The following is a 23,546-nucleotide window of genomic DNA, read 5'->3' as shown; positions in this document are numbered from 1 at the left end:
AAGCCTTTCTTAAAATGTCAAATATGTGGTGAGTAGTATTTCTTCTTTCCAGATGGACTTTAGCTTTTTCTTTTAACATCGGTTTCTTGCTGTTATAAAATACTACAGTTATTTCTACTAGTATGTCTCAGATAGGAAAATACAAATGAGCGTTCACAGTGTGTTTTCATGAGACCATGTGAAACTTTAAGTTAGTGTGTGAAGCAGTTTTTAAGGCAAAAGGCATAAAAAACTATAACTACATTTCATCTAAAGATAGATGATACACCAACTTTGGCACGTCCAATCACTAAGAGATTTCTTGAAGGCCTCCAAGCACTTTATCCAGATGTCAGTCCACCACCTGAACCTTGGAATCTTCAACCAACTCTTAAACACTCTCACACGTCCACCCTTCAAACCGATGGCTACATCTTCTCTTACACCTATCAATGAAAACAGTGTTCCTTGTCACCATCACATAGGCTAGATCAGTGGGAGAAATTTCTGTGCTCATGGCAGATCCTCTGTATACAACTTTCTTCAAAGACAGAGTGACCTTACACACCTGCCCAAAATTTTTGTTTAAGATAAATCTTCCATTTGAACCAAACAATACATCATCTTATTTTTTTCCCCCAAGCCTCATGCCAACTCATTTGAATCAACAGTGTACACACTGGACATATGCAAAGTACTCACTGTACATACACCAGATGAAACTTAGTTCTATAGTGGACCGTAACAAAGGTCCAGCCATCGCATCACACTGGATCTCCCACTAGGTCTCAGATTGTATCTGTCTGTTACAACTCTACCAACTCTAATTCTCCTACGGCCATTCGAGTGTACTCCACCAGGGCTGTAGCTGCTTTCCTAGCCTTTTAAAGCAAGGTCCCGATCAGACATTTGTCTGGCTGCCACATGGGACTCAGACCAGACTTTCGCCAAACATTATGCACTAGCATAGGATCCACTATCTGACCGCAGAGTGGCTCAGGCTGTCCTGTCCATGGTCTTTCTACCAGACCCGAAGTCCTTACCATCTTACTACGTACAGCTCTACTGTTGCTTACTGTGGAGCACCCACAGAGAGATGTCTCAAAGAATAGGAGATTACTCAGCCTGTGCAGTAACTGACATTCTTCAAGATGAGCATCTCTGTGGGTGCTCCGCCACCCTTCCCTTCTCCTCTCTACTTCGGAATTGTGCATGCGCGATACCAGGATACTGAGGGTGTGCAATCCGGGCACCAAGCCTGCACGGCCCTGAGGACACTGCTCTGAAGAGACTGATCAGTGGTGCAGGAGTGCTCTGACACCTACTGTGGAGTAACCACAGAGACACTCATCTTGAATAGTGTCAGTTACTGTGCAAAGTGAGTAACCTCCTCTTTTTTGGAGTGCAGTCAATAACCATCAAGACCCTTTCTTTATCTACTCTATTGGGCCTCTGCCATTGCAGACACCTTTACAGCCAAAGCATACTTGCCCTTGGAAAGATTCACTATAATGTCCAGCTTTATTTCTGCAATACATCAGACCTGCAAGCCATTGTGAAGGCTTGTGTGGCAAGGTCCTTACTCAGGCCCCTCACCCTGGGATACCTTCCTTGTCCACAAATCACCAGAAGACCCTTTCTTCTGTAATCACTTGTGCCTTTTATTGTCTGTGTATTTCCCATCACCTACTATTTACAGATTTTTGGTTTTCCAGCAGCCAACTCCGCTACCTCTCCTTCTGCCTGGGGAGTGCACACAGCCACTCTATTGCTCCTCCTTCTCCACTTCCCTTCTGGCTGCCTTATATTGCCCTCTGGCTAATGAGGTCCACAGCTGCTTCCATTTAGCCCTTAAGGTATGGGCTTGCTCAGCTGGCTATAATTGGCCTTTTCAGCCAGGCTGTAGTGACAGAACTCTGGCTTAGCCAGCAGTCTGTCACACTTGCCGTCAACTCCTGGCAACACAGCAGCTTGTATATCCATAACATCCCTGGCAGGACTGCACTCATTTTGTCTTCAGGTCTGGCTTAGTTTCGACTATGCACAAATTGTTATCATATCTCAGAGGGTCAATAACAGCCTCAAAAGGTCTGCTTGGGAGTTCCATTTTCATGTCCATCATCCCGCAAGGTAGTCTGTGTAAATGCCTCCCTGGAGCACCCATTTCCAGGACTTCACAGATCAATGGGGATGTCTGTCTATATCAACATTTTAGAATTTTCAGTGCAATCTATTTTACTTGCCATCACTTCCTACTCAACATCCAGGCCACTCAGAGTAATGCTAGGCAGCAGGTCTGCAATGTTGTGATGGGGTGCGATCCTTTGGGATTGTTCTCCAGTGTGTTGATCATGGCACTAATACCTGCCTTGCACTCTGGGGCTCCCCATCACCCTGTCCTGCTGGGCCAAATCCTCTGGTCTCCCCTAGTCAAGGCACAGAGCTGCGATAAGCACCCCCCTGAAGAGCAATACAGACACTGAACTACTTCAGCTCTGGGAGGATGCAGTTTTAGGGCACAGCATCCAGGAAACCAACCCCCAAGAGAGATCAAAACTCCAAATAAAGCAGTCATTCTCCATGCAAAAGTTTTACAGAAGGAAAGCTCATGAAGATGTTCGCCCTCTTTATCAATGAAAAAGATGCACACTGATTGTCCACTGATTGTAACAATTATTTACATTGGGCCTGGTAGTAACAAAAGTGTTTTTTATTAAGTACCAACAGTAAGATTTAAGTAGTTGCAACTGAAAACAGATTAAAGTAAGTTTCAAAGTTAAAATGAAAAGAAAATGCATTCTAATTCGCTAAGAAATGTATTGCAAGCAGATTCTAACCCTAATGAGCTGTTCTTGTTCTTAGGCGTAATCTTCAGGTTGGAGACCCTGACCCTGTGTCTCCAGCCCTCTGATATCATGCCAGCTGAAGTCAAAGAGCTGATAGCTTCCCATTACTTAAAAACCCATGGCAGGAACCTTTTGTTCCATATCCCTCCCTCAGCCCCTTCCATGGAAACTACCTGGGTCATCATGAAATCTCAGTACTTCATGGTGTGATCACAACTGCTTAGATTTACAGGACAAACAAGGGTGTTAACAAGTCTTTAAGTTGATCACCAAGTCATTTGGTGGGGGTCAGGGGGCACCAGAAATGGCTCTCATTAGCATCTTTAAAACTAGAAAAAGTAATGACCCTCATCATAGTGCCATCGTAGCCAAGGCAAGTATGATTTCCAGATTTGATTTGCTTGTCCTTGTGATCATCTCTTCAACCTCTTCTGGCAGGACATCTTCTTACCTAGCACTCAGGCACTGTGACCCACCTCAGTGCCTGGCTCCTAGGTGGCTCTCTAGCATACAACACGACTGTTCTTCAGAAAACCAAATGATATAGCTCAATAGTGGCCTGCAATAAGGACAAGCTCCCTGCAGAAATGGAAATGTTTTCAAGCCTAGTGTACCCATCAGTCTATACTTCGTTTTGGGTCTCTCCTCATGCATATTCTATTCAATTTAAAAATGGCAGTCACCACCACTGAGCTCAGCTCAGGTTCATCTGACTGCCATTGCAGTCCTTCACTCCTCCATTAAGAGGTTTTCAGGCTTTGCTCCTCTGACCATTGCAAGATGCATTAAGGCTCTATTTTAACTTTTATGAAGAACCCGCTACATATGAACCTCAACTTAGTCCTCAGCACTTTGAGGAAACCCCCTTCCCTCATTTGAACCTACAGAGAGTTATTCCCTTCATTTATTCTTTAGTACCTCATAGCCATCTCCTAAGTGAAAAGCATAGGGGAACTGAGCCCTTAAGGCCAACCACCTTACACTCTGTTCTATGGCAATGAGGTGATGTTATGTCCCCACTGCTATTTTCTGCCTAAAGTTGTATCAGAATTCCACATTAATCAGGACATTCATCCATTGTTTGGGAAAAGAAGGAAGCTCCATATGCTGGATAGTCAAATTGTATTTGAGCACAATTAAGCCCCTTGTTTTTTCCTAGACTGTTTTTTTATTTCCATAGAATAAAGAACAAAAGGACAAAAATTGTGAAAACAGACTTCAGGATGCATCCTCATCTGTTACAAAGCCTTGAAGGTGCATCCTCCATCTAAGGAGATTGCCCGTGCCTCAGGGCTCAGTCTCTCTCCATGGCCTTATTGAAAAACATACTCATCTAGAACATTAACAAAGCTATCACCTGATCTTCAGTAGGTGTTTTCTACACTGTGCTCTTGCCTGTGCACCAGGTCTAGAAGTTGCCTTTGGTGAAGCTCTTCTTTGCTTTCTGCTGATTCCACCTCCTCAGTTGGGGCATTCCTTAGGAATCTCCTAACATGGGACACCCATAGGAACAGTAACTTGGAGGAGGAGAGGTTACTTATCTTCACAGTAACTGAAGATCTTAGAGATGTTTTGTTCCTATGCATGCTCTACTACTCATCACTTTCCCCTCAGTTTCAGAGTCATGAAAAGCACAAGAAATGACTTATTAGGTCAAATCAATCCATCTAGCCCAGTATCCTATCTTCTGACAGTGGTCAATGCCAGATGGTTCAGCGGGAATGTGAACAGAACAGGGCAGTTATCAACTGATCCATCCATTTTTGCCCAGGCTACAGGCCATTAGAGACTTAGGAAACCCAGAACATAGTGTTGTGTTTGTGATCATCTTGGCTAATAGCCAAGGGTAGACATATCCTCCAAGAACTTACCTAATTCTTTTTTTTAACTCATTTATGCTTTTGGCCTTCAGCATATTGCCTGGCATCAAGTTCCACATGTTGACTGCATGTTACATGAAGTAATATTTCCTTTTGTTAAAAACAAACCTGCTGCATGTTAATTTAATTGTGTGACACCTAGTTCTTGTGTTATATGATGAGGTAAATACATTTCCTTATATACTTTCTTCAGACCATTCATGATTTTATAGACCTTATCATGGTTCAGTACCCCAACCTGGCACTTCGAGTATAGATATTGGGGCCGGCTAGCAGAATAAACTCTGTAAGAGCCTGTCTCTCGAACACCCAGAGGCAAACTTGTCTCAGTTTCCCTGAGACACAAAAAGAAAGAAAACTGATTGCTGCCACCACAAAGTGTATCTAAAAATATTAACCCCCTTTTTCCAGGGAATAAATCACTTCACTAAGACAAAGCTCTCCCCTAGCCCCAACCTCCGTTTTGGTTGGAGTTGAGGAAACAAACAGATAATGTGCAGAGAACAACGGGGCTCTGCTTCTCCCAGGTTTCACTTAGTCTCGTACATTTAAGGACACACAAATCAACCAATATGGTCAACCAAAACAAAAAGAAAACATTTCTTCTATTAAAACAGGGCTACTGTTGCAATCATAGTAAGTGACTGGATGTTAAAAGACATGAATTGAAATACTCAGGGAGAATCCTGGGCTATAATCCTTAGTTACAAAGGAGAAAAACAGTTAACCAGCTCAGACATGATTTCTAAACAAGGAAAATAAAAAGACCTTATGGACTATCTAAACTTTTCCTTACTTACACATTTCAGTGAATTTGAGTCTGTTCCTGGGAGAGTCAGTCTCTCCTGCTCTGTGGGGAAAACTGCACTTGGCTCCAAAACAAAGGGGGGAAAAAACCCTCTCAGTTTGAAATTCCTTATCTGCATTTCATTGGCTGATGCCCAAAGCCCCCTCTCTCAGGTGCAGCTCCAACTTTTAGGTAAGTCACACTCTCGTTTGCATCTCCGATTCATCATATTCCCTTTAAGTTGCCTTTTTACCAATTTGAAAAAGTCCCAGTCTTTTATTCTCATGTGGAAGCTGTTCCACCCTCTGATGGGTACTCACATGGCCCTACAATATACCAACATTTTATGGCTGACCTAGAACATTTCCTTGGTTCCCATCCTCCTAGCACCCTCTTCTACTTACTCTATGTTGATGACATCTTCCTCATATGGACTCCCGGGAAGTAGACCCTTGAAGAATTCCACAGGGATTTCAAAAATTTCCACCTCCTATTGATGTCAGCCTGGACCAGTCCACACAAGAGATCCATTTCCTTGACACTACAGCACAAATAAATGTTGATCACATAAACACCATTCAATATTGGAAAGTTACTAATGGTTATTCTTACCTACATGCCTCTAGCTTCTATCCAGAACACATCACATGATCAGTTATCTACAGACAAACCCTAAAATACAACTGGATTAGCTCTATTCCCACAGACAGAAACATATACCTATGAGATCTTTGTCAAGTATTCTTAAAATATCCACCTGGGTAAGTGAGGAAACAGATTGACAGAGCCAGACAAGCACCCACAAGTCAATAACTTCAAGACAGGCCAACAAGGAAAATAACAGAACACGACTGGTCATCACCTACAGCCCCCAACTGAAACCCCTCCAGGGTATCTTTGACAATCTACAACCAGTCCTGGAAAAAAATCCCTCACTCTCCCAGGCTTTGGGAAGACAGACCAATCCATGCCTACAGTCAACCCCCTAGCCTGAAGCAAATACTTAACAGAAGCCACACACCACACCTCAAATACACTTGTTTAGGGACCTACCCCTGCAAGAAATTCCATTGCCAACTCTGTCCACATATCTATACAAGTGACACCATCTCAGGACTTAACCACATAAGCCACACCATCAGGGACTCCTATAGCTGCACATCCTTTAATGCAGGGGTGGGCAATTATTTTTGACAAGGGGCCACTCCAATATTTTTAACTCTTGAGTGGTTGAGGGCTGCACTCTTCTGTGATATTAATGGAGGAGGTGTGGGGTCCGAGGTGGAGGTTAGGTGCAGAAGGGAGCTTGGGGTAAGGGAGGGAATTTGGTTGAAGGAGGCAGTTGTGACCTGAGACACTGGACCAGGGGGTTGGATTGTGACCTAGGGCAGGAAATTGGGATACAGGAGGGGGTGCAGGGGTTTGGGTTGAGACCTAGGGCAGTAGTGAACTGTGATCTGGGGCAGAGGATTGGGGTGCTGGATCTGGGAGGCAGTTTGGGTGCAGGTGGGGCGCAGAGGATTTAGGTATGTGGAGTGGGGGCAGAGGGTTGGGGAAGGGAGGAGTTGGGGTGCCAGAGGCAGGGTCTGGCCAGGAGACTTACCAACCAGCAGCCCATTCCTGAATCAGCCTCTCTGCCTGCCTCATCCCTGCACAGGCTGCAGCCATGTGCTCTGTAAATAACTACAAGCCTCTTGTGCTTTGTGGTTGCCTGTTATTGAAATAGGTAGCTCATATTGGGCATTTTCTGGCCAGTGGGATTATGTTGGGGGTGGGAGCAGCTGCTAAAGCTTTCCCCCTCCCCTCCTAGCTCAGTTTTTTAAGTGAAAGTGCCCCACAGCCACATTTCTGAACATTGTACAGGTGGGGTGAGTCTGTGGGCCAGACCTGGTGGCTTAGCAGGCCGAATGTGGCCCGCAGGCTGTATTTTGCCCAGGCCATGTGATGTATGCCATCAATGCCAGCATTGCTTCTCTGCCATGTATATTGGCCAAGCCAGACAGTATCTGTGACAAAAGATAAATGGACACAAATCAGACCTCAGGAATAGTAACATACACAAACCTATAAAGGAACATTTTAGCCTACCTGGACATTCAATAGTGGATTTCAAAGTAGCTGTTTTTCTACAAACAGCTACTTTTGTAGAAATTTTGCCACCCAATTACAGAGAGAGACTTGAACTGGAATTCATTTAGAAATTTTACACTGTCAAACTGGTCTTAAATAAAGATATTAACTGGTTAATGTACTACAGAGCCAATTTTCCCTGCCTCTGACTTTTGCATTTTCACATCAAAAGCTATGAAGGGGACACAGCCAGCCTACATAACTTCATTAACACAGGTCCTACAATTGAGAAGTAACTGCTTTTGCTGCTATATGTACTTTGGATTCTGTTATTTCCACTCCCGCTCATCTGATGAAGTGGGTTTCACCCATGCAAGGTCATGATCCTGTATATTTGTTAGTCTCTAAGGCTATGTCTACACTACGGGTTTTGCCAGAAGAGGCAATGCAAATCAATCATGGATTAGCATTTTCTCACACTTTGTTTGCATAATCTCTTCCGATCCCTTTTAGCGCAAAACCCGCTTTTTGTACAAGATGATTGCCTCTTCTGGCAAAACCCGTAGTGTAGACGTAGCCTAAGATGGCACATGACTACTTATTGTTTTTAAAGTTACCCCTCTCGGACTTTTTACAAGATAAGTTGCATCATCTTTTTCATTTGGGTATGACAGGTACCTTTTCTTTAAACATTTTTATTTTCTTTTAGCTCACAGTGGGAAAAAATACAGCAAGACGATGGAGAACCTGGACACTTGAAAGGTATCAAATAGATGCAATAATTCTAAATGGTAGAAGTTATTTAGTGGTGTGATTGCTGATCTCTAACAAACAGTTGAATGGAATGACTTTACTGAATCCTAGATTGTACCGCCTTTCTAGGTGCAAAACATGCCTGGATATTGAGTCTGGGCATGAGGGGAAAATAAACCACTGCTCGCTATGTTCAGAATGGCGTGGCGTAGGCTGATCCATTACTCGGCACTCACTATGTGCATGACCAGCAGAGCAGGCTGGATGTGAAGGGGAATTAACAGGAACCCTGAGCAAATTGTAGGTCATAGAAGTATGTGAAACATGACAGTCACAATTATTTTCTATCGTTGCCTCTGGACTAGTGCAGCTCTGTGCCATCACCACTTATGCAGAATTGAGAGTCAAGTTTTAATCTTGTCTTCAGTTTTCAGTTACTCATTAGGGATGATTAATTTAAGAATGGCCATATTGGTGCAGACCAAAGTTCCATTGATCTAGTCAAGTATCCTGTTTTCCAACAGCCAGCAATGTCAGGTGCTTCAGAGAGAATGAACAGAACAGGTAGTCATCAAATGATCCATTCCCAGATTCTGGCAAACACTGGCTAGGAGATCGCTAAGACATCTCCTTTAAGAAGTTCTGCCTTTCAGCAGTAGGCTATTTCCAGATTCTTAATTTTAGGACTAACTTTTTCTCTGAGTCTCTTCCCTGGTAAGTCTCTTCTGATTTGAAGTCAGAACCTATTACATGTATCTATCAAAGCAGTGGTAGTAGACTATAGATAATGTGGTGTAGTGATCAGAGTGATTCAGATGTTTACTTTTTAAAAAAAGTTACTTCTGCAGTGTGTCTACTTGAGGGAATTAGAATCATAATTAAGTTATTCCTGTTGTTCCTAAACTTCCTGTTGTTCCCACATATTCTTGGTTAGCCCCAAAAAAGAGAGAGATCCAAAGTTACTTTCAGAATTCTTTAAGCTCATATCTGATGGGAAATGGTTTTAGTAGTAAATAGCATTTCTGATATTAGTGTTGTTCTTAAAGACAAATTAATTTGTAATTAACTGTTCTGGATGTAATCAAGCAAATAATTATACAATACATAATGCTAAGCAGGTCAGAAAGATGGCGTAGGAATACAGGCATTTTGGTATTCAACTAAATGTGACCAACCCAGTTAACAAAGAGACCCAAAACAGTGGTAGAAAAAATGTGAAGAGTTGCACCAGAATTGTCAAGAGCAAAAAAAAAAAAAAAAAAAGCCTCCCCAGAACAGAATTTTGGAGCAAAAACAAAACAAATTTTTTTAAAGGAGGCTGCCCCTTTAAGATGGCCACTATTTTTAAAACCCCACAGCTCCGACTCGGTAAGCACAGGGAATCGGGGAGGGGGGAATTCAGCAGGGGGCAGGAGTGGCTTCACGAGCCGCACTTTTGATGGGCATGAGCCGCAGGTTGGGCCACGGCTGAACTAAATTGTCTACAAGCAGGAGTTTTTTTATCTGGAATTGAATTTTTGTATTAAAATGCTGTACAAATAAAACAGTTACTTGACTGTTAGTAGAAGCTGAAAAAAATGTAGTGCTTTCATGACTACCTGAAAGGAAATTTCTAAATAGCCCTTCTCAAGTGCTACACAATTATATTGTGAACTGTGCATTTTACACTGACTTTTAAACATGTTCCAATGTTTTGATCCTTATTTGTTAAGAGTATTATGGGTGAAGCCTGCATTGTTTGTTTGAGCACTGACAGGTGTATGCTTGATGCTGTACAAAGCACAAAAGACAAGTGAGTTGCAGAGGGTGAGGAGCAATCTAGATGAAAAGACAAAATAGACCCTTTAAAAGGAAACTGACCTCCACAGCCAATGAAGATAAGGTAGCTTGAGCTTGCTGGTCATACACATTTCAAGTAAATAATAATAAAATACAGTGACTAGGGGGAAGTGGGAATGAGAAAAGTGTAGAAATGGAAGTGTAAAAGGAAGGCAGAAAGATGCATTGTAGAATATTCTTTGTATGTAAAGTAGATGAAGGTAAAAACTTTCAACTTGCAAAATGCATATATTGCAGAGTAGATGAACAAATCGGGCTGAAAGTGCTTTGGAAACCTTTACCTTCAGTAATAAAATTTAAAAAATCAAAATGTCCAGATACTGAGCTGCAGCTGAGAAACACCAGCCATGGCTTGGGTATTGATGTGTGGAGTGGGCAGAGAAGACAAATGCTGCAGCATGTTTGCCCTTGAGAACCAGAACAAGACTGGCTGGTCTAATTTTAAGCTTTGTATGTTAAAATGCTCCTTCAGTGACTCATAAACTGTGCTTGTTTTATAGGACTTTCTGCACATGCTCATGTAGAACTTCCTTATTACTCCAAATTCCTTCTGATAGCTGCTTACCTTGCCTCCTACAATCCTGCCAGGACAGATAAGAGGTTCTTTCTTAAGGTAACTGTGTATTTTTTCTTACTATTGTATGATGGAGTCATGCATACTCAGCTCAGAACTCCCTTTTTGATCATTCATTTTCAGCTCTCTTTTCTATCTTTTTTTTTTATTTGAACAGCACTATGAATTGTCATGTCATTACTGATGTTTAATCCACGGTGCAAGTAAAATCAATTTCTTAGCAGTATGGGGGGGCACACCATCTAAGGCAGCCACGTGACCCTCCATTTGACTCTTCAGCACCCTAACCTGAGCTCCAACACTCTCCCCACGGTCCACCCCATGTTACCAGGTGGTGTGGTGTCCTCTGCCCTTTTGCTGGGTTGGACATTTCTCCCAGAAACTGTAGCAGGAAAAAAGTGAAGAAAGGAGGAGGCGCTACTATATACCAATAATGCAAAACAATGCATACAATAGTGATCATAATTAGTTCTTTCTTATTAGCCGGTATCTCCTGACTGGGGTGTGCACACCTTTTTAGTAATATTGTCAATAATTACAGCATACTGATCCCCTTTAGCATTCTCCACCAAAAATGTTATGCTTAAACAAAGCACACAAGATCTTTTATGGGGGAAAAGGCAGTACACTGCATTTATTGAAAATACAACAGTTGCATATGCTTTTCAAACACACACACGCACACAAAACATCATGCATACACAGTTCTGCCAGATGATGATATAGTTACCAGTCCAGAGTCTGTGTCAATCTAGTGGCCAGCTAGATTGAGCACAGGGGGGAACAGGGCCTTGTTGGTCCGTCGATGGATCCGATACTCCTCTCCAGATAGTGTGGCAGATGAACCCAAAGTTCCATAGCAAAACACCCTGCTTTATATAATCCTTCTTCTCTGTTAAAATTCATGGATCCCGCTCTGTCAGCTTCTGACCGGAATATTATCTTGTTGATGTCAGTCGTTCCCAAACATCTCTCCAAGGCTCATCCTGTCATTTGGGGGTGCCCACTCCACTTCAAGGTTCGTCAGTCTGCCAGTCTGATCCATTCTTGACCGTGGGTACGCACTGATAGTTTTTCTGCTCTTTATAGTCTGTCTCTTAAATTTTTTCTTCACCCCACATTCTCCCCCTTCTCTCTTGACCATCTGGCTCTAACGATGACCTTCACACCGTATCTCATTCATACAAACAGTCTCTCACACAGAATTCTTCAAAGGTAAACAGTACTGTTTTATATTAAGTAAAAGCAAAATCAAAACAATTCACATCAAAGGCCCGGGCCTTCGATATTTCTAATCTTATTAACATAGTCACAGTACCCAGAACTCTGTCTCTTTATGCACTACACTTTAAAACAAGGAGATATAGGAGATATATACTTAACTAAAAGGACTTAATTCAATACAATATTAAATGTATGTATATATTGCTATATTGCCAAACCTAAAATGCAAATATAAAAAGAATAAAGCTCTCAGCCCTAACACTACTTCACAGAAGGGCTGGAGGCAGGGCAGGGAATTCTGCTCCTTTCTCCTCTGGGAGAAGCAGCAGTGCAGAGGGAAAAGACCTACTGGCATCTCTCCTGCCCCCAGCCCCACCCTCTTGCCCCCAGTTCTATCTTCTGCTGCTACTGTAATATGCAGATAGTGGAGATGCTGCTTCATGGAAGGGCACAAGCAGGGTTGGAGCTTCTGTTCCTTTTCCTCCTGCAAATCCTAGGAGAGCCCTTCAGGTCAAGGGGGCGGTACAGCTGCTGAAGGAGATGCCAGAATTCTGCTCCTTTCCCTGTGTGCTGCTGCCCTTCCTAGCATGTAAAGGAGCAGAACTCCTAGCCCTGCTCCCTGCCCTTCGAAAAAGCTGCATCTCAGTCCTACCTCATACTACAGGCAGCAGCAGCAGCAGAAGGAAGATTGGGAGGAGCAGGCTGAAGTATGTACAGGTGAGCTGCCTTTTCCTACTGCCCCTCCCAATGGAAAAAGGAGCAGAATGCCCAGCCCTCTCCTCTGATGGGGCTGCTGCTATGTCTTCCTGGTTTGCTGTACTAGCCTGTATGTAGCTTGCCAGGACTGTAGCATATCAGCCAACTTGCATTGCTATGTGTAATATGAAAAATGAACTGTTATAAAAAAATGAACCGTTTTGCATGACATTTATAAGGTGATACTATCCCCTTCCCTGAAGTATTGATGATCTTTCAAATTATTGAGCTGGTATATACTAGGGATGTTAAATATCGGTTAATTGAATAGTCGAGTAACCTCATGAATTCTTATCCGTTAATCAACTATTCTTTAGTGGGCGGGGGCAGCAGCCGCTGTAACAGAGTGTCAGGCAGAAGCCAGTTTGAAAAACAGGTCCCCTTCTGGATCAGCTGCCTGTTGTCTAGTGCTGCTGCCTCTGATAAAGAGGCAGCAGAACAGGGTGGCAGCAGCCCCCTTCTAAGGTGGGTCTGAGCTCCTGGACCTGGCATGAGTATGAGTTGAGCTAGGCTGCCTGCCTGCCTGGCTCCTAATACAGTTTAAATGCAGAGCCACAGCAGGAGTAGGTTCTGGACCTGGTGTGAGCCAGAACTGAGACGGGCTGCTGTCCAGCCTGCCAAAAAAATTACTGGCAAGGGTGGGGGGAGGGAAATGTGTGTAATCCGTATCATTAACCTATAAGCTTTTGCTTGGTTAATCGCCTATACTGTTATATCCCGGGGCTTCCTGGAATCAGCCGCTGATCTGTTTCAGCAGCGGCTGACTTGGGGATCCCTGGGGCGGAGCAGCTGGGGTACTGCCGGGTTGGTCCCGCAGCGCCGAGGGGCGGCGCTACGAGACCAACCCCGCAGCACCCCAACTGCTCTGCCCCAGGGGTCCAGATTCAGCCTGCTGGTGAAACTGACGCTGCTGGTCAGTTTCAGCAGTGGTTGAATCCCGATGCCTGGGGCAAAGCAGCTGGGGTGCTGCCAGGTTGGTCTCGTAGCGCTGCCCCTAGGGGCTGCGGGACCAACCCGGCAGCACCCCAGCTGCTCTTGGGGACCCCAGGGGCAGAGCAGCTGGGGTCCTGCCGGGTTGGTCCCGCAGCGCCGTCCTTTGGCGCTGCGGGACCAACCTGGCAGCACCCCAGCTGCTCTGCTCCCAGCTTCCCCGATTCAGCTGCTGGTCAGTTTCAGCAGCAGCTGAATGGGGGAAACCTGTCTGGCTGCCCCAGCACTTCCGGGTTCCTGATGGTGCCGGACCATCAGGAGTCCCGGAGCATTGGATGCCCGACTAATGGAGTTTTACTGTACTTTAAGAAGTGTGAAAGCGACAAGGAGTCCTGTGGCACCTTATAGACTAACAGATTTATTGGAGCATAGGCTTTCGTGGGCAAAGATCTACTTAGTCAGATGCATCTGGCGAAGTGAGTCTCTGCCCAAGAAAGCTTATGCTCCAATAAATCTGTTAGACTATAAGGTGCCACAGGACTCCTCATCACTTTTGCAGATTCAGACTAACGTGGCTACTCCTCTGATACTTTAAGGTGTGTGTGTGTGTTTGTGTGTGTGTGTGTGTGTGTGTGTGTGTTTTATACTTAATGCTAAAAATAATGCATATTTATGTACTGTAATCGTCCTTGACATAACTTAAAAATACAGTACAAATGATATTTTTATATGTATCTACTGAAGTACAGCAGTATAATTCATGCAACTCACCACCCACAATCTAGGTAATTTTAAAAACTCCAATCATTTTTACCTTAATACTCCATCATTATTCCCTTACCCCTCCAACAATTTCTTTCCCTGCCTGTTTTCAAAAACACATGGTAAAAATAACGAGTTTGTTCTGGTGATATACAACCTGCCCCATAGTAACTCATTGAGTTAAACATTTTATTCAGTCTAGTCACTTAAGGTATGTGTACGCTGCAGGGCTTACCTCAAAATAAACTATGCAGATTGAGCTCCGTCAATTGCATATCTTATTTTGAATTGGGGAGTGTCTACACAGCACTTATTTAGAAATAGAGTACTCTTCCTCCAACTTCCCTTATTCCTTGTATAACGAGAGTTACAGGAGTCGGAGTAAGAAGTCCTCCAGCTTGACAGTATTTTGACACTATTTCGAAATAACTGCCTGCTGTGTAGACGTGGACTAAGTATTACAGAATAGTGCTAGTTATTTTGAAATAATGTTGCAGTGTAGACGTACTCAGAGAAAACTTAAAAATTTTCTAAAGGACACTAAATCAGTAGGGTAATGAATCAGAAGGCACTATTGAAATTACAGATCTCTTAATGTGGCTAAGCACTTCAGTTTAGAAATGCCAAACAAGTATTTCATGCTCACTGTAGAACCAAAATAAGATTGCTCCATCAAAGACCTTTTCCCCCTAATTCATTGTATATACACTTATAAATTGCAATTTATAAAACTGGAAATACATGTTGTGTTGAGTTTTGAGAAGAAGTATATGATCATGTAACTTAAGGCCATCATACCTTGAACTCAGCTGCTTTTGATACTGTTTGAACATACTCTCTTTAAATGTTTTCCACTGCTGATTTTACATCTCCAACTGATTTCTCCTCCTGCCTCTCTAATAACTTTTGTTCAGTGGGTTCTCCTCTTCTAGTTAGGCATGGAGGTCTCCTTTCTTGACCCTATCCTTTCTCCCTCAACACAACCCTTCCAGGTGAATCTTATCTGCTCTCAGGATGTCAGCTACTTGCTTTAATCCAATTACATTTTTACCTTTTTACCCCTGGCCTGACCTTCACATCCTTTATTTTGTCCTCTTTTAGACACTTTTTGCTTTATTTTATGGATATTCTATTGTCATTCTAAATATAAACCAAAGGAAACAGAGTTCTTTGTATATACTTAAAAATTATGTAGGTGCAAACTAGATGCATTAAAAAATGAAGTGACAGCTGCTAGCCCATTTCTAGAAAGACAAAGGAACTAATAGTGAAACAAACTTGCTCTTTCTCCAACTTATTTTGAGGTGGTGTGGAAGGAGCCTCCTAGAAATGAGACTCTGCCTCTTCTGATTGGTATCAAGTTTATTATTTTCTCATGGCTACATAGATTTTTAAATTTGTATATTTCCCCCAATAAACCACTCCACAAATATAGGAACATTCCAGGGTAAAAGTTTGAATCAGTGTTCATACAGTTTAGGTAAAATGGAGTCTAGAGTATATTAAGTGTTAGTTACTGAATAACTAGCATCACTGTTAAGGACAAAGATAACAGAGTAGTAAGCAAAATTACAAGATAAGTACGAAAAACTATAACTGTTTAATGAACAGTTCTATGTTCACTATAGAAAGGATGTGGACGCATTCGAGAGGGCCCAGTGCAGGGTGATCAAAATGATTAGGGAGCTGGAGCACATGACCTATGAGGAGAGTCTGAGGGATTTGGGTTTGTTTAGTCTGCAGAAGAGAAGGTGAGATTTGATAGCAGCCTTCAACTTCCTGAAGGGAGGTTTCAAAGAGGCTGGAGAAAGGCTGTTCACAGTAGTGATGGATAGCAGAACAAGGAGCAATGGTCTCAAGTTACATTGGGAGAGGTCTAGGTTGGATATTAGGAAAAACTATTTCACTAGGAAGGTGGTGAAGCACTGAAATGGGTTACCTTGGGAGGTGGATGAATCTCCATCCCTAGAGGTTTTTAAGTCTCGACTTGACAAGGCCCTGGCTGGGTTGATTTAGTTGGGATTTGTCCTGCCTTGGGCAGGGGGCTGGACCTGATGACCTCCTGAGATCTCTTCCAGCTCTATGATTCTGTGACTGTATTATTCACACTATTCACGCTATATACACCAATAAATAAATAACTATTGAAACTCTTTGCTATGTCATATTGCTCATATTTTGCTTCTCTGTTTACAGCATCATGGGAAAATCAAGAAGACAAACTTTCTGAAAAAGCATGAAAAGGTATTTATCTTTCAGTCCTTGCTCACAACTAAATGCTTCTTTCTTATGTAGAAGTGGCTGTATATTTTTCTCATCACCTGACTGTATGATTTAAAAAATACAGAAAATCAGTGCATACCATAATCTTACTGTATTGGTTTATTTGATTATTACTTATCAAACAAGGCATTGTCATTGTTAATAGACATATTTTTATTTTAAGAAGACACAAATTATATTTAATTATAATCATGTTGTGCAGATCACTTCTGGTTTTATTATAAAACATCAATTTGTATATTTCTGAAGATTGTTTGTTTAAACCAATACCACTATCCTTTCCAATATGATGTGGTGCAGTGGTTTTGCTTATCAAAAAACACTGATGTGGCTTATTATCTTAGAAAGGTAGAGACCTTGTGCTTAGTCATCCTTTATGTCTGAAACTTAAGTTTAAACTTTATGGGCAAAATCCTGTTCACATAGAATGTGAGAGGAATAAATAAGCCAAAATCTTCAAATCTGGTGTCTCAAGTTTGGCTCCCACATCCATATTTAGGTTAGCTAAATAGGCCCTATTGCATTCGCTAAATATGGAACTTGATATTAAGAAGCTACTACCCATAGATCCTACAAAGGTCATTTAGATGTTTGATAGCTTTTAAAATTCAAACCACTTTTAGGAGCCTAATTTTAGTCATTCAGGATTAATGTTTGATTGCTTATTTGTTGTGCATAAGGACAATGTATGTTCTTTAAGGAAATTCATAATAATTTCATTAGGACAAAAGATTTAAAGAATAGTGACAAAAACCTTTACCCAAATAGTGTTATAACTCAATGGATTTCAGTGGAGCTGCACCAGTGTACACTAGAAGAGAATTTGATCCTCTGACTGCATAGCATATGTGTGAATTGGCACACACAAATAAATTCTTGATCCACATAATTTTACCTGTGTCTGGAATGGTGTGAAATGCTATGAAACTTATTTATATTAGCACCTATGTCTAATGCTTAACTCTTAGAAAGCAAGTATCCTTTAACTATAGAACTCTTGTGTGTCTTGCCTCTGGTGTGTGAACTCTAGCTGATTTTCCAAGATTCTAGTTATTTTCAGGCATGTTCTCTGTCCTGAAAAACATCCATGTCTCAAGTTGTGATCACAGGTCTTATAGGAAGGAAAGGGGAACAAGAATGAATAAATATGAATAAATACTGCATCACAGCCCAAATCTTCTTTCTTTCCCTCCAGCTGCAAGAGGTGCCTCACTTCTTTTCTTATAAGCAATAATATCATACTTAAGGTGGAAGATGGGAAAAGGCAGGAACAGAAAACAACTGGATAACCAGAGATGTGATGATGGAAATAGAGTCCTACAGTATATGGTCTCTGTCCAAAAAAAAAATAAAAAGAGTCTGATTGACCAAGGATTAGAATTAGTGATTACTGTGACCAAGGGTTATCACCATTAATCTCAAGTTCATCTGAAGAAGTGGGTTTTCCCACAAAAGCTCATGATATTATATATTAAAGATCTAAGCGACTAGTCAACTAGTGATGCGAATAGCCATTTTCTCCCCTCCCCCTTGCTGCATCTATCAGAGAGAGGCAGCAAGGTGGGGAGAGCAGGAGCTGGTGCTGGGAGGAACTGGCTTAAAAGTTCTGCTGGTTCTGCTGTGATTTTGCTTTCAACATGTACAAGAGCTCCTCTTGTACATTTTAAAGACTCAAGTGCTTCAGGGAGTGTGGAGCCTGCAGGGGAGTTCACTCTGGCCCCACACTCCCTGCAGGGTTTTCGCTTTTGAACTGTAGTAAGAGCCTGGCAGGAGGCGCCCTTATCAACTAATCGAATAGTTAATGAAAATCCCATTGACTATTCAATTAGTTAATTAATCTAAATTTAACATCCCTACTGTATATATTTTTGTTAGTCTCTAAGGTGCCGCAGGTCTACTCATTTTTAAAGTTACGGACTAACAGAGCTACCCCTCTGAGACCATTAATCTGGTAATTTATTGGAGATGGATTGATGTCTCAGTCCAGACCCTAGTGGACAGGTGTTCTTGCATTTAAAAAAAGTGTTTATCTTTACTTTTCTGTAGTACCCTGAGGTGCTGTGTAAACATAGTAAAATAATTTACAATTGAATGGGAAAAAGCTCCAAAAAGTGGGTGTAACACAGAGTAAGAAGGGGAGGTCAATGGTATGGAGAGAGGTTAAAAAGACTTGGAATTCTCAGCTTAGAAAAGAGGAGATTAAGGGGGGATATGATAGAGGTCTATAAAATCATGACTAGTGTGGAAAAAGTGAATAAGGAAAAGATATGTACTTATTCCCAAAATAAAAGAACGAGGGGTCACCAAATGAAATTAACAGACAGCAGGTTTAAAACAAACAAAAGGAAGTTTTTCTTCACTCAGTGCACAATCAGCCTCTGAAACTTCTTGCCAGAGGATGTGGCGAAGGCTAGGACTTTAACGGGGTTCAAAAAGGAGCTAGATAAATTCATGGAGGTTAGGTCTATCAATGGCTATTAGCCAGGATGGGTAGGAATGGTGTCCCTGGCCTCTGTTTCTCTGGAAGTGGGTGACAGGAGAGGGATCACGTAAGGATTACTTGTGTTCCCTCCCTCTGGGGCATCTGGTATTGGCCACTGTCAGCAGACAGGACACTGGGCTAGATGGACTTTTGGTCTGACACAGTATGGCCGTTCTTATGTTTTTATGTTCTAATGGTAACAGTGACAAGATTGTGCAGTGACATCAATTAGTTAATGCACAAATGACTGATTGAGTCAATTACCTTTTTTCTGTCTTAGTTTTTTATTATTTCTTTTCCTAATGCCATTTAAAAAAAAAGCCTCTGCCTGTTTCTGCTTTCAGTTATTTAAACTTCTTATTTCCAGGGTTTATTAGTCTCCATCTGTTCTGTGGTCACCAATTGGCACATGCTTATTAGCAGTGTTGGCATGCAGATTTAAACTTCTCTCATTTCACCAACATTGCCAGTGCCTGATAATATAAGCACGGCCTTCCAGGCCTCTTCAGGCCCTCTTCTTGGCTTAAAGGATAAACAAAGATACACTCTAGCCCCTTAGAATATAAGTATCCCCCTGAAGCATCTGCCTTTGTTCTTCTTCGAGTGGTTGCTCATGTCCATTCGAATAAGGTATGCGTGCCGCATGCACAGTTTCTCCCGGAGCATTTTCCTGAGCAGTACCCGTAGCGTTGGCAGGTCGCCCCCTGGCATGGCGCCGCTATAGCGGAGCATAAGTAACTCTGCCGGCGCTCCCCCATCTCAGTTCCTCCTTACCGCCTGTGACAGTTGTAGGAGCGTTGCTTTCTCAGTCAGTTCAGTGGTCTACCTGTTTTGTAGTTAGTTTTATTACCTGTAAATAGTCTTAAGTGTTAGGTAGTTAGCGATAGTAGTCGTCCTTTGTTCTTTCCTCCCCTTTGGGGGCGAGGAATGCCAGGTCCGCAAGGCTTCAATACTTGTGCTGACTGTGCAAAGTTTATGCCTAAAGGGGACCCCCACGATAGCTGTCTAAAGTGCTTGGGGGAGGCCCACTTGGCAGACGCCTGCAAAATCTGCAGAGCCTTTAAGCGGCACACCAAAAGGGAGCGGGATTCCCGCCTGAAACTTCTCATGGAGGCGGCCCTGCAACTGGTGCTGGCGGGGCAGTCCATGGTGCGCAGTGTACCAGCGTCAACGCGGGACGCTCCGGCGCGCTCCAAGGCTTCGGCACCGAAGGCGCCAAGGCACCGGTCCCACTCCCTAGCTCCAAAAAGGCCGCGGATGTTGCGGGGCAGATCCCCTAGCCGGAAGTCCCACACTGGACTGCACCGACGACGCCAGCACCCTTACCTTGAAATAAGCTATGCAGTTTGCGTAGCACAAATTGCGTAGCTTATTTCAAGGTTATTTCAAAATACCTTCTTTCAAAAATAAAGCGCTGCTCCAACAAGTCCTTTAACCCTTGTGGAAATATATTTCAAAATAATGGCGCGTTTAAAGATGTAGTATTGCTATTGTAGACTGCATCCAGAAATAGCCCTGCAGTCTAGACGTAGCCACTCAGAATTCACAGATCCCAAAGGAATAGCGCACCTCAGAATTACCACTCCACTTATCACAAGACACTTATCAACTATATATTTGACAGAGTTTGTCCGTCTGTCTATGTCCCTCTCTGTTTGCTCAAGAACTCCTCCTCTTCCAGAGAATAGCCACTGGCTGGCCAGCATGGCCTCTGTCTCCTGGGCCAGCCCTGAGGAGAAGCCGGCAGGCGGGCAGTGCAGCCCTCACCACCGTTAGCCACTGGCCACCCCTGCCCTGAGCCCCTCCAAAGCTCCCAACCCTCTGCCCAAATCTTGCATGGAGCCCCTTCTCGTCCCTCAACCCTGACTTTCACACACAATTCTTTCCTGCAGGGGAGTACGAGTGAATTTATAAAATCATCTTTTCATGTTGTGAGTGTGTGGTTGGTCTCTCCAGTTGTCTAGCTTAGAAAAGCAAACTTACTGATACCCAGTGCTTTGAATGAATTTCTTCAGAATGTAATGAGATGATGATTGATGCTGGGACTGTTCATTATCCCTGAAGTTGCCCCTATATATAGTTAATTCAGTTACTAATCTTTAACAGACTTGAAAACATAAATTGAAAGTTACCCTTTGAACCAAATTCTGTTCTGTGACATTGATGTATCCCCATGTGCCTGTATTCCTGATGGAGACCATCTCAACAAACAAGGGCTTGTTTCACTAATTTTGGTTTTGTGTAAAACATACCTCAGTCATTCCTGTCCATAATATAGAAACAAGCTTTCACAACTTCTTTCTACCACTCTCCTACTAATGCTTGCTGCCAAACTCACCACTGGACCCTGACCCTAATTCTTATTCCATTCATTCAGTAATGTAGAATATTATAGATTTTGGGGTATATATCTAATTTTAGAAAATCCTGAATAATTATGGTCTCTTGGAGTTAGTCTCAGATCAGAACTTCATAGCTAATTTCAGCATTGTACTTGGAAAAGCTGCTTTGTTTCCAGATTCCAGTTAATCCTACTCCCCATGAGAACCTGAAAGCATTAGATACAACATAGTGCAAGCAATTACAAGGCTTTTATGACTACAGATGATGATTTTCTTCATTAGAAATAATAAGTAAAAAAGTAATATTATTAACTTTATTCAAATCCTAGAAGACGAGCAGTTGGCTTGTAATAGAGAAATAGGTGACCTGCACTACATTAAAAAAGAAAGGATTCTAATGGCACCCTAAACTAAAGGATTTGAGAGATTATAGATAGCCAGCAACTCCTGCGTTCTAATTTTGGCTCTGATACTGATTTTCTCTTGGACCAAATCATTTACCCCATGTGTCCCACTATTCCTCATCTTTAAAATGTTTTCTTTGGGGCGGGTGGAAGTAGTGGGAGGATTGAGCAAAGTGCTACCTGACTGCTATTATGATATAAATGTCAAATTAATTCATTGCAGCATAGTTTGGGTTTTATAACATTAATTTGTAACTTTTAAATGGTTTAAAATTTAAATTATTTTGGCACAAATACCACTGGATTATATAGAAACTAATGTGGTTGATCTAAGTGAAAGGGTTTATGATTAAGGTACTAACTCTGAGAAAGTGCCACTGTGGCTGGAGCTTCCCAGTCGCTGGGGCCAGAGCTCTGCAGCTGGAAAACTCTAGCCCCAGAGGCAGCTAGGGAACCTGTACTGCCCTGATGTCTCCAGGCGAGGGATTGAGCCCTGCCCTGCTGCTGCCCCAGCCTCCCACCCCCCATCTTCCAGGGCTTTCTAGCTGCTGCTGAGGTTTGCTGGCCCTGGAGCTCTGGCCCCTGCCGTGAGGCTCTGGCCCCAGCAGCAGCTAGAAAGCCCCAGGAGAGGGGTGGGGAGCTGGGGCAGCAGCAGGGCTGGGCTCAATCCCTAGCCTGGAGACAGCAGGGCAGCACAGGCCACTAGGGGAGGGAGCTCCCCTCGGTCAGCAAACCCCCTCGTTTTGAGGTTGCCAGACCAGGGAGGTCCAATCAGTACTTATATATTTAAAGCAACAACATATTTGAGGATAATGTATTTCTAAGAGCTACTTGCCCAACAAATATAGCTTGTGTGTGTTGTAGGTTATGTGATGACAGTAAATCAGATGTGTAGTACTTGTGCTCTGGATGACTTATGGGGTTTTTGGTTTTTTTAAAGAGTTAATCACACTAACCACTTCTGTATTAATCGTGTTAGGAGAGGAAAGGTGGTCTCGTGGCTAAGGCACTGAACTGGTATTCAGAGTCTCCTTTTAATATTACAATGGATGAATATAAGCAAACACAAGTATGCAGGGGCAAGATTAGAAAGGCACAAAACGAGCTCAGTCTAGCTAGCGACATGAAGGGTAACAGGAAGACATTCTACAAGTATATTAGAAGCCAGGGGAAGACCAAGGGTGGGGTATGCCCATTGCACAGTGAAGAAAGAGAAACAATACGAGGACACTTGGAAATGGCAGAGGTTCTTAATGACTCTTGTTTCAGGTTTTTGTCAAGAAGATTGATGGTGACAGGATGCCTAACATAGTGAATGCCAGTGGAAATAGGGTAGGTTTAGAAGTTAAAATATATATATAAAAAAGTTAGATATATTCAAGTCACCAGGACCTGGTGAAATGCATCCTAGAATACTCAAGGAGCTGATAGAGGAGGTATTTGAGTCTTTAGCTATCATCTTTGAAAAGTAATGAAAGTCAGAAGAGATACCAGAAGACTGGAAAAGGGCAAATACAGTGCCCCTCTGTAAAAAAAGGAAATAAAAACAACTCAGGAAACTACAGACCAGTCAGTTTAACTTCTGTGCCAGGGAAGATAATGGAGCAAATAATTAAGGAATTCATTTGCAAACCT

General features: G+C 42.6%; 1 protein-coding gene across 6 annotated transcripts in view; it reads left to right on the top strand.

Moving 5' to 3' along the window:
- Positions 1-23,546, top strand: part of ORC5 (origin recognition complex subunit 5) — a 167,023-nt gene that overhangs the window by 46,850 nt on the left and 96,627 nt on the right. For all 6 annotated transcript variants that reach the window (XM_006137544.4, XM_075926920.1, XM_075926907.1 and 3 more), the window contains 3 exons: positions 8,272-8,324; positions 10,655-10,767; positions 16,597-16,644. In XM_006137544.4, the coding sequence (XP_006137606.2) occupies positions 8,272-8,324; positions 10,655-10,767; positions 16,597-16,644 (214 nt within the window). The remainder of the gene's footprint in view (positions 1-8,271; positions 8,325-10,654; positions 10,768-16,596; positions 16,645-23,546) is intronic.

Source organism: Pelodiscus sinensis, chromosome 1 (assembly GCF_049634645.1).
Source record: "Pelodiscus sinensis isolate JC-2024 chromosome 1, ASM4963464v1, whole genome shotgun sequence".
NCBI classification, from domain to species: domain Eukaryota; kingdom Metazoa; phylum Chordata; order Testudines; family Trionychidae; genus Pelodiscus; species Pelodiscus sinensis.
The sequence above is the reverse complement of the archived record's forward strand: the minus strand, read 5'-3'. Positions and strand labels throughout refer to the sequence as shown.